Consider the following 17,684-nt stretch of genomic DNA (forward strand, 5'->3'; position numbering starts at 1 on the left):
GTTACAAGAGTTTACTCCCAGGAAACTATGCACAGGGTGAACAAGTAGTCTTGACTTAGTATAAGGCATGCAGACAGTGCCAAGCACACACCTTAGCATGTAAACCGTTTCAGCTACACTTGTACTCAATAATCAACAGCCTTGTACAACAGGAATAGAGTAAAATTGTGATAATTATAATTCGGTTTAACAAGAGATCCTAGAAAGTACAGGAACCAAAAGTAAAGGTTTCCACCTGCAGCTCCCTAGGTATCAACACTGCAATTAGCAAAGTAGATGAAAACTATTTACAATAATTGCGATTCCATTCATTGTTCTGATGGTAGAGATTTGGACATACCCTGAAAGGGCCCTAAGTTCAAATTCCTGCTTAGTTTCAGGGATGGCTTACTTCATGTTGTAAAATGGGATAACTTAATGTGTGCTGACCATGCAGGGAATAGCGGGTGAAGTTTCCTCCATAGGATTCAGGCCTAAATTCATCTTGGGTACCGTTGTCAAACTTCAGTATTCATTCCTTTTCTTAGGCTCATGTGGGATGAGGTGATCCTTATTTGCCTCCTTAAATCATTATCCAAGGTCCTGAGTTATATACCCTGCCTGAATTGCCATCTAGCGAGACAAGGTACCTGTTTGGGGAAAATCTCTTCTGCAGACCTGCCCAATTCTATCACAAGCAGTCTGTATACAGCAGGTTAAGCCACACTTAAGGCAGGACACCTGGGTCTACAGAGAATTCATTGCCCTAATACAGCTTTGTTGCTCTTTCTTTTCCTGCTGCATCCAGATTATTACTTGTTTTGAAATGTATGCTTTTTAATTGCTGTATGCTTCGTTGCAGTTTGCAAATGGAGGAAGATGAGGTATAATAAATGTTTTACGTGAATTATTTTTCAGGCACAACTTTCAATGCTGATTCTGACAATGACTACGAAGAAGTTGACAGTGAAGTTCATGAAATGGCTTGCAAATTGCAAAGAGCTGCTATTAAACATTGAGATTCCCGTCTCCAAAGCCATGGTCCTAGTTCTTTCCTTCCCCACTCTCCTCATTGTCAGAGCCAGCACAGGGATGAGAATTCTCCATTTTTATGCAGACTCATCTAATTTGCACTTTCTGGCCTAATACACTGATCAGAATGTACTTATTCTTCAGATTCTTCTGAATTTGGTGATACAGTTCTTGGTTCAGAAAACATACCAAAATGCATTGAAAATACCTATTTTAGGGTTATATGTGTTTAAATGGGACAGAATGGACTTTCATAACACATGTGGAATTGACAGACCAGAAACAGACTGATTCGTCCATCTCTAGGCATGTATAAAGTAGCTGCTTTTTATTTTCCCATTAGTTTTAACCAGCAGCAGTGGCCTCACTTTTGAACCCAAAGCCAGGAGACAATAGATTGCCAAAACCTACACAGCAGGACTGTAATTAGCATTTGTAAACCCCAAACCAGCAGACTGTTTTGCAGTGGCTCCAGTCATTCCTGGAGGGGTGAACCCAGAAGGTGGTATTGGGAAAGTCCTGTTCAACTCCTTGGCCATTGGCCTGTGGGGTCCTTCAGGGTTCAGTTTTGTCCCCTATGTTAAACATCTACATGAAACCGCTGGGAGAGGTTGTTTGGGCGTTTGGGGTTCGATGCCACCAGTATGCTGATGACACCCAACTCTATTTCTCCTTTCCACCTTCTTCCAAGGAAGCTGTCTTGGTTTTAAACCGGTGTCTGACGTCAGTGGTGGATTGGATGAGGGTGAACAAATTGAGGCTTAATCCAGACAAGACAGAGGTGCTCCTGGTCAGTCATAGGGCAGATCAGGGAATAGGGATGCAGCCTGTGCTGGATGGGGTTATACTCCCCCTGAAGACACAGGTTTGCCGTTTGGGTGCCCTCCTGGACTCAGCTTTAAATTTGGATTCCCAGGTTTCTGCAGGGGCCAGGAGGGCTTTTGCACATTTGAGATCAGTGTGCCAACTGCGCCCGTTCCTTGACCTGTCCAATCTGGCGACAGTGACACATGCCTTAGTCACATCCCATTTAGATTACTGTAATGCGCTCTACGTGGGGCTGCCTCTGAAGACTGCTCAGAAACTTCAGCTGGTACACAACGTGCTGCAGCCAGAATGTTAACTGGGGCTGATTACAGGGACCATACAACTCCCCTGTTAAAAAAGCTCCACTGGCTGCCAGTTTGTTTCCGGACACAATTCAAAGTGCTGGTGCTGACCTATAAAGCCCTACACGACTTGAGTCCAGGCTATTTGTCAGACCGCATCGCCCTCTATGTGCCTGTCCGGGCCCTCAGATCCTCAGGAGAGGCCCTTCTTTCAATACCTTCATCCGCACAAGTACAACTAGTGAGGATACGAGATAGGACCTTCTCGGTGGCTGCCCCTAGGCTTTGGAATTCTCTCCCCAAGGAGATAAGAATGGCCTCTTCCTTGCAGTCCTTTCATCGACAGGTAAAAACTTTTTTATTTCAGCAAGCCTTTGATTTCGAAAGCAGCTAAGGATAGGCCTAAAAGGAGGTTATATTCTTGCCTGCTTATTTTTTAATTATTTTGATTTTATGAGTATAGTTTTTTAATTATCAGAAACAGTTTAATGCTATTTTAAATTAGAGTCATTTTTAATTATACCGGTCTGCATTTTTAATTATGTCTACACTTTTTAATTATATTTGTCTATATTTATCATTTATGTATTATATGCTTTTAACTTTGGTAGGTTTTTAATTGTATGTGTTTTTTATCTGGAAGCCGGTGAGTTCCAATTTGGAAAAATGGCGGGGTGTAAATAAAGTTAATAATAATAATAATAATAATACCATCTCCATTCTCAAGAAAGTACAACATATAAAGAATAAATGCTCTTTAGAGCTACACAAGGCAAGCACCTGTTCTTATGTTTTATCAGAGGATGACCTAAAGGAAGTTGGATTCCAACATAATCACTAACACTGCAAGTAATAAACATTACTAAAGACCTGTAAGACAAGAAAGCTACACTCTCCTTTTGTTTCAACAAAAAGGATTTTTAAAAGTACCACCACCCCTACCATCCAGTAAAATGAGGACCTGAAGCTCGCTAGAGGCCATTACTGAACACAGTACACAGAAACTTCAATCGGTGTGCTGCCAGAATCCCTTGGAAATGACATAATCCTGGACCAAGAACTACAATTAAAGAAAAATGATTAAATATAGAATGATATGGCTCTGCAACTGAAACCAACCTGTTTTATCATTTTGTTTTGACAAGCTAATGCTGGAACCAGTTCACACAAGGGTGCTAAGGGCTTTTAACATATGCCTTCTTATTTCAAAACTGCAGTTTCATTGCATCTGTATGTTGACATAGGGCCATGCTTGATTGGAGTGTGTATTGCCTCCATATGGCTATATAAAATAATTCCACGATTGAGTATTCTCAACAAAAGAAAAAGAGATGCAAATCAAACTAGCTTTATTGAGATATCAAATATTTCTTGAGAGAAGGCTGTTCGGTATTCAACAGTAGACAGACTTCTTTAGAATTAAAAAAATAATCCTCCACCTACAGAGGAAGTCAAAATGCCATTTGCAAATCATGGCGCCCACCGGAGGGCCACAGCTGGACAAAGTCATCACTTTCAAAACAGCACAAAAGAGAAGAGGAATGAAAACCTTTTATGTTCTTCCCATGAAGCCCATTTTTTCTTCTGAAATACTTGGCTTTGCTTGTGTATCATTTCACTACTGGTATATCTAGAATATTTGTACCATCAAGTGATAAGAGACGACTGCCTTCTACAGATGTATAGCATATTATCACTTCCAAACCTGCTCAGTCCATAGGAGTCAACTTCAAAGGATTCTTAGGCCCAGTTCCAATATAACGATCTTGGTTTAGTAAACCATTAGACCAAGATCATTATATCTAAACTGTGCATTAATCGGCGTCCGTAGATTTAAAGTGTTCATCATCAATAGTAGAATAGATATGTCCCTCGCTGCTAAGAAATTCAACAGCTTTCCTGAATGGAAGGAAAGAGAAAGAAACAAAAGATCCAATTGGCATACAATACACATTTCCTCAATGCTTTGCTTTATTCCCCTTCTCAAATGCAAGATGTTCTTCATCTTCAAGGGGAATTAAATTGTTTGGGGGAGGAAACACACAGGCTCTGCTTATTCAAGGGCAAACACAATTGTAAATGCAGTGGCTACCAATCCTATTAAAATTTTACCAAATTGTGGCCATTCTATTTGGAGGTAGATTTAGTTACCTATAGGAAGAATACCTGCCCACTGTCTATCTCACATAGGTTCCAGGGCTGTGGAATCGGAGTCGTGGAGTTGGGAGCAATTTTGGGTGGAGTCGGAGTCGGTAGAAATGTACCGACTCCGACTCCTTCAAAAATGGCAAATGTATATTAACTAGTAATAACACATTTACTGTAGTAAAATGGTAGCACAAGGCATTTCATCACCACCACGTGAATCCAGAGCTTGGAAAAGTTACTTTTTTAAACTACAACTCCCATCAGCCCCAGGCAAAATATACATTTGCCATTTATGAAGGAGTCGGAGTAGGACAGCAGAAAAATAGAGGAGTCGGAGTCGAAGGTCTGACATACCGACTCCACAGCCCTGATAGGTTCAGCATCCAAATGCAAAGAAACAAGAGCAAGATTCTCAGCCTCACCCTACAGATACCTCCAAGCACACTCAATGAGTAAGGCTGAAGAAGTGACACACTGATCTAGCATGAGAAGCACCAGGCTAATGGGAAAATGGCAGTCCCCATTGGATAAGCACAACACGAAAGGGAGGTAAATTCAGAAGTGTGTACACTTTGTTATCTTTGCATCCCCCAGAGAAAAGAGCAAGCCTTCTGTTCGATAAAAATCACCTCAAGCAGGAACTCAAAAGGCTTCATGTAATTACCTTTGAGAAGCCAAGAAAGGACCTCAAACTAAGACAAAAACAAATTATCACTTATCTAGATCTGAGGCCTGGGAACAGACAAGCCTGTAAAAAAGGTGGCACATAATATACTTCACAGTATAAATACCTGCCCAGACCTTGAGATCTCCTTCTGAAGCGCTTTTCCAGGCGAGGGAGGTGACTATCAGGGAGGGGGGCGTTTTAATGGGGATACCCCCTCTTATGGAATACCATTGTCTAGATCCTACACTGTGGTCTTTTAGACACCAGGTAAATATTTTTCCTCCCAAGCCTTTTAAGCCCTTCTATCAGGTGCTTCAGTTTTAGTACCAAGTTTCCTCTTGCGATGTTTCATGCTAGTTTAATTGTATTAGCTGCTGTGTTTGTGCTGATTTTAGTAGTTTTGCTGGGCTTTTTGCTGTTCCAATTCACTTTATTTTGGTTGTAGTGTCTTCATTGTGAACTGTATTTTATTTTTATGTAAATCAGCCAAAGAACTTGGTTGGATGGGTGGTATATAAATTAAATAAATAATCCAAGAGGGACTCAAGAAGCAAAACAAAAATCCTGCAAAACAAAGTAATAAAATGAGTTGCCCCTGTGCTGAATGAAGTTGCTGAAATCTATAAAGGTGCCAATTTAGATGTTGAGAGATGCCAAAAGACGTCCATAATCTACCACTGGAAGGGATGGGGGTGAGGGGTTCTGGAATTCTGACCAACCTCCATGATTTATTGATTGCTAACTAACTTCTAGCTAATATAATAATTTGATACCAGTCACTGTAATGCTGTAACTAGTCTCTGGTAATTGATCTTGACTGTGCAGTTTAAGAACAAACTGTACTATTCTAGTATCTTTGCAAGAAGTGCAATGACCATTAGGTGGTCTACTGGAAATTGCTCAGTGTGTGCTGGCAAAAGTCTTACCTCCCACCCACCCCTGCCAGATGGCTATCAGAGGTAGATTTTTGAACCTGTCCCAGATTTATCTGTTCGCTGCAGTAGATACATGGCATCTATGCAACTGAAGCTACCATTCCATGTTACAGGTACCTAACTGGGAACCAATATCATCCCCATAGAATGACAGAGTTGGAAGGAACTTTGAAGGTAATTCAGTACAACCTCCCTGCTCAGTGCAGGATACCACAGATGAAGCATTCATCCTTACTCCTCTTGTATATCTCCCAACACAGGGGTTTAGTGTGTAATCCTGAACAGTAGGATATTAGTATTTCCCCATATTGCAGAATGTACAAAAGAGCTGAGACAAAGAGTGCCTTACTTTTAAGAAAAAAAATGCACACCACCTGTCACTCATCACATATTTAACTCATTCAAATTACGATTTTGTGTACTTTCTACCCCAAATTTGGCATGAACCATCCTCAAATTTACTTCTCCTACACTGCCAAGTTTCGAATCAGTCCACTGAACCATTTTCTAACTATAGGTTATAAAACCTACTCTCCACAGTCACCCATTTATCATTATAATGGTGGATGCGATTCAGCTGACTCACCCTTAAGATAAAGCTGTGGCCCTATAATCAATACAGCATGGTAGAAAGGTATGTGATTTCTCCTCCTCCCCTACTTGTTTGAGTGAACTGAGCAGCTCTCCTTTCAAAACCCCGGACTGCCTATATGTACGTACTTGAGTATTGGCAGATTCATACCACGCAACTGAGACTGCAGATCCTGAAGACTTATTCCCTCAGCAGACGTGGAGCTTTTAATCAAATTTAGAATCTTGAAAAGAAAAATTGGACATGGTTATTCAAATAGCAGAGCAGTATAGACTCCACACTAGTATTCTAGCTGCTTGAAGAATCCTCTTTATTCAATGCAGATTACAATTATGGAACACATTATTCCTCCTGTTGTCTTGATGAACATAACTGCTGAAATTGGAAATGAAGGTGTGGCAAAAACAACTCAACTTTCAGCAGTGGAATACATGAACTTTCACTGACATTAAAGAGGTTGAACAACTACAAAGAGGCTGGGGGGGGAGAGAGAGAGAGAGAGAGAGAGACTGACTAGTTGTACATTTTAAAAGGCAATTCAAGGCCTTCCTGTTCAGGAACGTCTTTAGCGGGCTTTGATCCAAACAGGATTTTATTCTGGTGTTGTTCTTTTTATAATGAGTGTATGGTTTGGTATTTCATATTACTGTGCTTTTGTCACTGTCACGTCACATAATAATCTTTACGCTTGTTGTATTTTTTTTATTTAGCTGTCTTAATTATTTGATAGAAAAGCAAGATAGAAGTGCCTGAAATATATGTATATTTAAAAATTCTGCAGAAACTATTTGTGCATTTTGATAAACCTACTCTAAGTATCAATAAGTCAAATGCAGCTTTTTGTGTTTATCTCAGGGAAAAACACTGCAAGCTTGTTTACACTATACTAAGCAAGTTTGCACTAAAAAAAAGAAGAGCAAGGTCTTTAGCTTATACGAGTCTCCTCTATTAGCATTCCATGAACTGAACTGCACCTTTCCCTCCAGGAAAAAGAATAACGACCCAATCATATGAACTGTTTCACTGACAGAGGATCAGACAGGGAGGTTAGAGGACCTACAGAATTCACCACTCTGCACAAAGTTGTTCAGAAAAAGCCATCCGTATTGCTCTCATGATTCTCCTCTCTTAGGAAGCACAGTTGCTATTAACCTCCCTCTTACAGGATCCTGAGGTCACTGAAGCTGTCTATATTCCCTGTACTGGCTCAACCATGTCTCAGGGTTGTTTTTGCCAATAAGGAAGGTTCCCAACTTTTAAAATGGCAAACTGGGTAGATACATAGTTCTGCCACACCTAGAATGCCGTTTTAGAGTTTTGTGTCACTGGGCAATATCCAACGTTAGTCATAGAGTAGACCCATTGAAATCAATGGGCTTTAGCAATTAAGCCCAGCAATTTCACTGGGTCTATTGTATGACTGAAGTTTGATATCACCCACTGCAATTATGATTGGACTGTGTGAAAAATTCCACAAATACTGTACAATAAATTCTCCACAAGAGGGAAACTGGTAATAGGCAGATAGATTGCTACCTTTGTAGCTACAGGTTGGGAGACCAACAGGTTCAAAACCAGGAGCTTGTATTCTTGTTATGAAAGGCATCAAGTGTGACTTGAAGCCACTGGAGGAACATAAAACAAGAAATATGACACTATATTCAAAATTGTGCTGTCATCTGTACAGATACCTGAGTCTGGGGTGGAGTAAGCCCACTCACTGGCAAGGCACCACTTTCTCCATAGCTTGACATGTTGCCCGTTCCCATCAAACCAAGTGGTTGAGGCATCTTTGCTGATGTAGACTAAAATACATGAAAAAGAAACAACCACTGGCTGAAGCGATTGTATAAAGCCGTGTGAAATTAAATGTTTTAGGATTGGGAAAGACAGGTAACAAGTAGACTGGATTCTAAAAGAGGCTGTTGTTGGAGGTTGGCTGTGTGCTGAAATGGACCCAAAGCCCTCTGGTTACCCTCCCACTTGCTAATGTTTTCCACCCTGTTCATTTTCTCAACTAATCAAGCATTTTAAAGTTGTTTGCCCTCCAGAAAAGGTTAGTATCTGCCTTGTTTCTCCATGTACCATGTTGGTTTTTCTGAGAATCATGTGTGCGTTGATGACTTCAAGCAGGTGCATCGTAAGTTCATTCATATCTTCAAGTGGCATGATCTTGAATGCAACTAGGCTCTTTTTATTCTGTAAGAAAGGGAACAAATTAAACAAGGAATTATTGCCCAGAGATGAACTTACCAAAATGAATTCCAAACATTAATATTAGTTATAGGGAAAAACATTTTAAAAAAATGTAAGTATGTTCCCAACTAATTTCATTGGCTTTTTAAAACAATGGTTTAGAGCATTTTCCTAATCACGTTCATGATTTTATGATACCATCACTCTAACAGCTTCCTTTTTAAAAACCAAAAATCTTTAATTTTTAGGCTTCTGTTTGCATGCACTACATTTCTTGCACCCAAGAATATTTCAACCACTCCTAGTCAACATTTTCAAAGCATTGTGATGAATTTGATACAAAAGCTCTGTATTCTCTATCCAGAGGGACTGTCTTTCTATTTGCCAAATCCACACATTCTGACACTTTCTGCAACCTTAGAAATTTAAGAGCCTGTATTATACTGACTCATTTTTGTATCAGAGTTCCTTAGGATTATTGGGTGAATATTAGTTTGCTTTTCAAAATGTCCATATGTTGCTTCTATTGACACCTGTTTGAGCCTCCCCCACGCCCCACTAAATTTACCATATTAACATATTCTGGAAGGGTTATCTTTCTCACTACACTACTGTATATATAACTGTTTTTTTTAATAAAAGGCCTATTTAGCTTTTCTACAATGTTTTTGAAATACTTTTGGAAAAAATATTTCTGGGAGTAAACAGCCCCATCAATTCCCTGGCAAGCAATATTTAACTACGATCAAAATGCCAAGAACAAAAATATGTTATTGGAGTAACGCTAATATCTTCACTACCAGGATGGAGGCTAATTCTTGAAATATTTGTAATAGTGATAAATAAAATGGAAATGGTGTATGAGGCCTTGGAAGCATGTTTTCTACCTCAGTGAAGCTAGACAGTATCCACTAATAAATTGAATACAGTCTGATTCCCAACAGAGAAGGAATTCATTTCAGATTAAGTAATAGGAACTTATTTCACAAGAGCACAAACCCACATGCCACCCTTACCACTTAAATATTTGATAGATTCACAAAGAAAATGAACAGTACTCTCTATTGCAAGGATTAATCTTTTTTGGTGAGTGAGTGGGAAGAGTGACATTCGTGATGGATGATGATGTCTTCTTACCTGGAAAGATCGTAGATGACCAGCCACTTTCACATACGTTCCAGGTGGCACCACAACATTCTCACTACCTGCCTCCTGTATAATAAAAAAGGAAAATATGGTCTTTACCAGCAATTTGATAATCAGATCTATTTCAGGAAGTGTTTTAAAAACTATTATATATAATCAATATAACAACGTGGGTAAAACAGTTTAAAAATATTTCTCATCTCTCCATTATTATGCAATAGTTCGAGAGCTGACAGTTTGCATAGTATTGACAAAAGGGGTTCTCTAGTGTCCTTGACTGCTGCCCTTTTAAGCTCTTTTGCTGCAATGGGTATAAGTGAGAAGAGATCGTTGCCTAATCATAAACCTATGGAATAATCACAGGCCGGACAGACGTTAGGCCAAATATATATGCACCAAGAGAAGTTCAATTCTATACAACCTGTAGTATTAATTCAATCAAGCACATTTGCATAATATACCTATTTTACATCAAGTATTGTACTTCTGTTACACATGAGAAGGGAGGAGGGGATAGCATGTTTTAATAGCATTTTCATCATTATTTGTATTTTGGATGTTGTTTGGTTCTTTTATTGTTTGTTTGTTTTGTTTTCTTGATTTATTGTATTTATACATTGCTTGTTTTTTTATCTTTTTGTACACCGCCCAGAGAGCCTTCGGGCTTAGGGCGGTATATAAATTAAATTAAATAAATAAAAATAAATAAATGTAAGGCATCGATGCTTCCAGCCATTAAGTTTCCCCAGTTCTAGTCCAGCTCTCTTAACTATGACACTATGTTGGCTCCCTTAGTTTTTACCAAAACCAACAGATATTTACATCTGTGTCAACCCACTGCCGCACATCCATGGGGGCTGCAGTCATGTCATCCACTTTGTAGAGAATGTTTGTTGGTGCTTTTTCGGCTTGCCTGATTACGCCCACAATAATGACCTGCATGATAGAATGGATAAAGATATTTTTACTGATACAACCTCTAATTTCAAGTTGTATCAGAAGCCTTGAAACAACCCAAAATAATCTAGTTAAATATTGTAACCTTCAATATATTATTAACTACTGCCCACAAATCAGTCCATCTCAAATAGATTGCCACAACCACTGGAGAAGATGTCTCATGCTGGAAATGGTTGAAGGAAGGGGTGGGACAAGGAAATTTTAGGGAGTACTTTGGTAAAATAATCCAGGTGGCTCTAGCTGTCTACACATGACAAGAGACCTCCCCATACTCAGATCAACACACAGCAGGGTGGCTAGCCAGTTTACCTGTGAAAGCTCAACTTCTCGGACCCTAAAAGCATCATCCACCTGTTCAGCAGACAGTAACTGGGACACTGTACAGGGAACAATATTTTGTGATCTCGACCTCTGCAAAGATGAAGTTTTAAAATTTTAATCTTCAAAAACCTGCTCTTTGAAAGGAAAAGATTACATTGTCCAGTTCAAGGAACAAGTTTTGTCACACACAGAAATATACACAGAAGAATGCTTAGAGAAAAAATGTAAAACTTTAAAAAAAAATAAGAGCAGTGAAACTTTTAATTTTTGATATACTGTTATGCACACATGGATCACTGCAAACAATTAAAATTAATCCATAACAAATTAAATTACAAAGCCTGTAATTCCGGAAACATGATCTACAAGCACCAATAGAAATCTTGTCTTCTGCAGGCCCTAGCTTCAAGAGCCTTGAATTTTTCTGTTACTTGCTGTTACAGACATTAATCAACCAAGAAGCCAACTGCTACTCAGAAAACCCAGGAAATAAATATGCTAGAAGTCATGATGCACAGAGCACCACAACTAGCTATCCCAAAGCATTTTGCTGCCCAATGCAAGATTATCCCACCCCATTCCAAGCACAAAAGCTGATCAGAGTAGCAGCTGATTCTTATTTCAACACCGGTGATGGAACAATGGCACCTCAGAGTAATAGGTTAGCTTAGGGAGAGCACGCTCAGAACATTATGGCTGTGACTGTAACAAATTGCACACCATCCTATTATCCTGCTAGACTGGTACCATGTCTCTTTCAGAAGGGAAGCAATAAAATAAAATATTCAAGAAGTGTTGAAGAGTCTTCCCTTGTTGCAGGCAAACTACATACCGATTTCTTTTCTCCTTGGGTTGCAGAAGGTGATGCAAACCCTCCAGGTGATTGTGTATATCCACCACCACCACCATCATATCCACCTAGAAATAAAATTGAAATAAAAATAAGAAACAAGTAGCTCACTTTTTAATCCCCAGACTTAAGATGAGGAGCAGAAGTCCTCCTAGTGCATGGAGAAAGATCTATAAAAGAGATGATATAGTGCCTTTGGGAGAGTTGAGAGCCACAAGCAACCAAAAAAACATTAGTTACAGCTGCCAGGAAACCCAGAAGACCACCACCACACTGGCCTACTTCACACAAGAATAAGCCAAAGTCAGAAATAAACCATGGCTTACTCAATTGCCTTGCTTCACTCTACTTTGTCTGCCTACAGGAGAAAAAACCACAAGGCTTGGCTTAAGGTTATGTGCGAACCAGCATCCTTGGTTTGTTTCTTTCCACAAACAGAAGCCAGGATTTGTTCTTGGCTTACCGCTCATAGTTTGTTTGGGAGAAACAAACAAAAAGTGCTGGTTCACATGCGGGGAGGAGCAGGAGCAACTGAGCAGCATGTTGCTTGTACATAGGAAGCCAGGGTTTATTTCTGCCAATGGTTTACTGTGACACACGGATCAGTAACAGGGATTATATTATTTAGAGAACATCTTATGAAAGGCAAAGCAGACTTTCCCCACAGGTTTACTGCCAAGGAAACAAGAACAAAAGGATGGGGGACAGGAAAGGAAAGTGAATGAAAGCCATGATTTAAACAGAATGCTTAAATGCAGATCTGAACCACAGGGGGCTTCAAATACACCATTATGTATTTTCTCATCACCTAACTTCCAGAAATTAAAATTAAGAAATTGGGACAAAATAAGGGAGAACCAACTTTCTATAAATGAAACAGTGCAAGATGAGGTGATTGCCGGGGGTCCTACGATTTTCTTTCCTCCTCCCCCAAGCCCCCAACATTGCCTGCCGAAGCAGCTGCGCAACTTTAAAGCACCTAAAAGGCCCAAGGATGGGAGGACCATTGGCAGGTGCTTTATACCAAATCAGATCATTAGCCCTTCTAACTCCATACTAAATCCACACTGACTGGCAGCGGCTCTCCAAGGTTTCAGACAGGAGACATTCCCGCCCCTACCTGGAAATGCTGATGACTGACACTTGAGACCTTCTGCATGCAAAGCAGGTGACCTGCGGCCCTTCTCCAGAGTCATTAATTCCCTTCCTCCCAGGCACCAACTCTCCCACTGAGCTGAGCTATAAGAAATGGAAAGGCCCCTCTCCCTTCCTCTCAAGTGTATTAGGCATGCTAGCCGCAGCGCCACTGTTGGCCTCTCCAACTGTACCGTTCCTCCCTCCCCCCGGGCCACGTTACATTTGGGAGAGCCCAATCCTGGAGCCAAGCAAGCGAGCCCAGCAGCAGCCGCAGGACTTGCGAGAGCGAAACTTCCGCACCTCAGTAGTGGGAGGCGCGCACTCTCGGCCGCCGGTCAGGCTGGTCCAGGAGTATTGGGGCCCTGCCCCAAAATATCCTGCCGCCCCATGGCCGGGGTAGCCAATGTGCAGATTTTGGTGTTTTTTTTTTTGGTACCACAACTCCCACCATCCTCTATCATTTGGCCATGCTTGCTGGGGCTGATGGGAATTGTAGTCCAAAAATGCTGGAGCGCACCAAGTTAGCTACCTCACTGTCACAGGCCTTGCGGAGCCCGGTCCTCTTTCCCACCTGCCCCACCTCCCAAGTAAGCCTCCCCTCCCCATCGGCAGCAAAACCGATGAGGAAACTTTGTTGTTCGATTCTGGCCAGTTAGTTACCAACTTTCTCAGCTTGAGAACCTTCCGCCCCCCTTCCTACTGGCCGGTCACACACACACCCGCTCGCGCTCACCATGACCGCCGACCCACATGTCGGTGAGGAGGAACGGCGGGCGCGGAGGGAGTCAGTCAAAAATCGAGCCTGAGCAATAGGCCCCGCGCAAAAGCTTTTCCCCCCTTCCCGGTGAGTGCGCAAAGAAGCGCTCAGGATAGGCTGGCTCACCCGCTCCTCGAGCATGAGCAGCCAATGGAGAAAAGACAGGGGTGTGTGGCGGCGGTGGGGTCTGATTGATTTGCAGCGCGAAACCATGGTAGCATAGTTGTCTAGAGAAGCCCTGCACTTCAGGAAGTGACTCTTAAGAGTGGAATTTGTGTTGGCCGCGAGGGGTAAAGGCGGAGCTTGGAAAAGTTACTTTTTTGAACTACAACTCCCATCAGCCCCAGGAAATACTTCAAACAAACAAAACTGAACGGTGGAAGCAGGAAAGTTTCTCACAAAACGAACGAGGATAGTGCCTGCACCTTTTGCTTCGTGTCTCAGAGTCTGTAAATGCTGAATTTGTATGGACTGATGAACCGCAGGACAGTAGTTCCCGGATGTTTTTTTTCCCCACCGACCTCTTCATATTGTTGATGGTCTTCGAGGACCACTTAATGATTTTTCTGCCTGTTGTAGCAATTGTAGTCAGAGGTGTAGTTGTCCAGGGTTTGGGGGGGGCGATCTTAGACCCTTTCCTTTTGTAGGAGCAGGGTCCCTGTGTCTCCAGCATCCTTCCTTCCATGCTTCTTTGACCTTTCCTGCTGATTGGAGCCAATCAGACTGAAAGGAGGTGAGTCAGCCACTGAGAAGAGTTTTCTCAGCAGCTAACACTCTCCCCTTTCATGCTTAATTGACTCCTAGGGATATATATTGTGGGAGAAGGCATTAACAAGGATCCCATTCTTGACCATGCTGCAAAAAAGGGGGAGGGGCATGGCTATAACTAACAAGAAGGGACCCTGCGCTTCTGAATTTCCCATTATACTACAATTTGTAGTGCATCACGCTAGATGCTGTATGATTTTTAATTGTATTTTTATTCCTTCTTTTATTTCTTATACACTGTATTTTATTGTATTACAGTTTGTGTTCAGCAGAATGCAAACTCTAATGCTGTGAAATACAATATAAGAAATAAAAGAAGCAGTAAAATACAGTTAAAAATCAATATGAATATTTAATACAGACATGACCCGGAACATAATCTGAGAATCCCAGCCATAAGGATTATGGTTTAGGGCGGGGCAACTACCTCCCCCACCCTCTAGACGCCTATGATTGGCACTTCCTAACAGCACAAACCTATGTACTGACTTATACTCACTCTATGGTACTTCCATCTGAGTAGACATTAGGATTGCACATACTGTATGACTGCATGCAATCATATGCTCACCTGGGAGGAAGCCTCATTGACATCAGTGTTAATTTCTTCTAAGTAGACAGGTACAGGATTGCTGAGTACAATCACTGGTTGTTGTTAATGTAATTAATATCCTGCCTTTCCTCCAAGGAACTAAAAGTAGCATGAACAGCATTCTCCCCATCTTATCCTCACAACAAATCTTTAAGACGGGCAAGAGATTGTGGCTCTCTACTTTCTCCTGTACTACTTGCTGATGTTCGTGTGGGAGGAAATGCTGAAGAACAACCAGTTGTACAAAGTTTATGTCTTACATTTGCATTAGGGATGTATTTCAGGGAAAGTTAATCTCACATTCCACTGTGAAAACACCTATACTGTTCTGTTCTGACTCCATGCTGCTGTTCATTCTCCTTAAGTGGAAGTCAGACTAGTTCCATGTTACGTTCTGCAATGCTTTGAGGCTTGTAGTTGGTGCTTAATTGAAATAATATCCTGGGATGCCTTTCCAGCAGGAGTTTGGTTCTATTGCCCTTGTGACTCGTCCCAAATCAGTATGCAAGGATCTGAAAATCTTCTAGTATAATGGTTCCCAAACTGTAGTTCCTGGACTACTGGTGGTCTGCAAGCTGCATTCAGGTGGGTCCATGACATGTCTGTAAAAATACAATTAAAATCATCAGCATCTAGCACAGCACATTACAATTGCTACCGCAGGCAGAAAAATCAAGCCCCTCAGAAATGTGCAAGTGGTGTGTGGGGAAAAAAAGTTTGAGAAGTACTGTTCTGTCACATATGCATGAAAGCTTGATGGTCATTGAGACAATTCACAGAATGTCTATGGCATTTGTTGTGATGAAGGTTTGTGAGCATCTGAGATGTTTCAAAGGCATTAAGAAATTCCTCTTCCTCTACAAATGTCTTTTGGTAAAGTATTCCTCTCAAAATACTATTATTATTCTTTATTATTTATTCAATTTGTACACTGCTTTTCCACACAAATGCATCCAAAGCAGCTCTCAACACAACAGCAAAAATGTGTATCAATATAACATTACAATAACAATCTGCTTCAGAGGCCATGAAGCCTACTGTTATGGGGATACTAAAACAAATGAGAGTGGTTCCTTCAGAATGGCCATAGGGGTGCTTTGACTTTCTGAATGGCCAAACAAAAGCATTAAACCCAGGGCGACTGGTTGCTTTACAATGTCTGGGAGGCTGCTGGTGCCCCATTCCTGATCTAGAATATGGTGCTGTCAGACGCAGGACTACAGAGAGGTGATTTATTTCACATAGTACGGGTGCCTCTTACAGGGCTCATCCAAACAGTGATTTGGTGTGTGTCTCATGCTACTTGCATCCCCTTGTAATTCACATGGTTCACATGATGTTGCAGGCAAGCAGAAGCTATCATAGTTTCCCCCTTTAAATCTGTATTAACCCAATCCACTGATAATGCAAAAAGGAAAGGAAAAAACATCGCAGCTGCGCTGCGCTCTTCCTTGTAGGCACTTTGCGTCTATGTTTTTGTAGTGGGTGGGCTCATGTGCTGGCTGGGGCTGATGGGAGTTGTAGTTCAAAAAAGTAACTTTTCCAAGCTCTGCTTATACCTCTCTCTCTGCCGCCCACAAAAGCTGCCTCTCCCTACTTTGCCTTTCACTCACTACCCCCCCCTCCACCTTTCTCTCAGGCTTGGACAATGGAGAAGGGGAGGGGGGTCTAGTCAGTTTCATTTTTTCTTGCGACTGGAAAATAGCGGATTTGAAGCTCTCACTGAGAACAAAGTGTGGACCTCGTTCCATTTTTGAATCACTTCCTCTAAGATATCCTGAAGCAATTTAATGATGAAAAGATCAACAATAAAAACAAATTTTAAAAGCATATATATACAAAAATTAAAGCAATTTCATATATAAAAGCAATTAAACCAATTCCATATAAAATGATTGAAACAATTTCATTGCGGGCAGAGCAATCCAACTCATGGGGAGACGGCAGAAGGGGTGCCAGTGGAGGAGGAGCTGTTGGGAAGCTCCGTGGCATCCATTCCCAATTTGGGAGCCTCCAGACTGGCAGGACGTCGGCTCTGCCGGGAGCTGCACACTCGAGCGAAAAATAAAATCCCTACCGAATATCCCTACTAGCGTGTAAGCACTGCCCATTGACTTCCATTAGAATTATTTTCTTAGACTGACCTTTTTCTTGGTATAACTTTGGCCTTGATTGGGACCTGCAGGAGTGCTCCAAACAGGAGTTGGATGTTGCATAAGCCCCCCCCGGCTCCTCCTCCAGCACGCCCCAGAACACTCCTTTTTTGGACCTTCCTCTGGCTTCTGCTGGCACCCTTTCCACTGGGCTGGATTTCCCCAGCAGACTCTTGGCTGAGCTGGCAGAATCCCAGCTCTGCTGTGGCAGAGGGGCTCCTGCTGGCTCAGTGGGGGATCCACCATATGCAACTCCCCTCAGCCCGGCATACAAGTTGGATTGTGCCCTAAAACACAATTTCAAATCCAGTACAGATACAGAATGGCATAAAAATCCTCACT

General features: G+C 41.5%; 2 protein-coding genes across 7 annotated transcripts in view; one reads left to right on the forward strand and one right to left on the reverse strand.

The window, feature by feature from the left end:
- THEMIS2 (thymocyte selection associated family member 2) overlaps window positions 1–7,237 on the forward strand; it is a 35,941-nt gene extending 28,704 nt beyond the window's left edge. For 3 of the 5 annotated variants that reach the window (XR_009759146.1, XR_009759149.1, XR_009759148.1), the window contains 2 exons: window positions 898–2,466; window positions 5,984–7,237. Coding sequence is in view for 1 of the 5 variants with exons in the window: in XM_061596970.1 (XP_061452954.1) it covers window positions 898–998 (101 nt within the window). In the remaining 4 variants the exon portion in view is untranslated. Of the gene's footprint in view, window positions 1–897; window positions 3,354–5,983 lie in introns of those variants that run through there. The other 2 variants (XR_009759147.1, XM_061596970.1) reach the window with 2 other exon arrangements.
- RPA2 (replication protein A2) lies at window positions 3,453–14,019 on the reverse strand. Of its 2 annotated transcripts, none has more exons than XM_061596972.1 (9): window positions 13,806–14,019; window positions 11,918–12,003; window positions 11,074–11,175; window positions 10,627–10,740; window positions 9,796–9,870; window positions 8,548–8,661; window positions 8,154–8,267; window positions 6,591–6,685; window positions 3,453–4,019 (listed from the first exon to the last, which is right to left on the reverse strand). In XM_061596972.1, exons 1-9 carry the CDS (start codon window positions 13,822–13,824, stop codon window positions 3,935–3,937), a joined length of 804 nt encoding a protein of 267 aa, XP_061452956.1. In that variant the 5' UTR covers window positions 13,825–14,019; the 3' UTR covers window positions 3,453–3,934. The 2 variants fall into 2 exon arrangements, with proteins under 2 accessions (XP_061452956.1, XP_061452955.1); XM_061596971.1 differs by lacking the exon at window positions 13,806–14,019 and adding an exon at window positions 13,056–13,220.
- Between the last annotated feature and the right edge of the window lie 3,665 nt (window positions 14,020–17,684).

The sequence above is a fragment of the Rhineura floridana genome, chromosome 15, assembly GCF_030035675.1.
Source record: "Rhineura floridana isolate rRhiFlo1 chromosome 15, rRhiFlo1.hap2, whole genome shotgun sequence".
In the NCBI taxonomy this organism is placed as follows: Eukaryota; Metazoa; Chordata; class Lepidosauria; order Squamata; family Rhineuridae; genus Rhineura; species Rhineura floridana.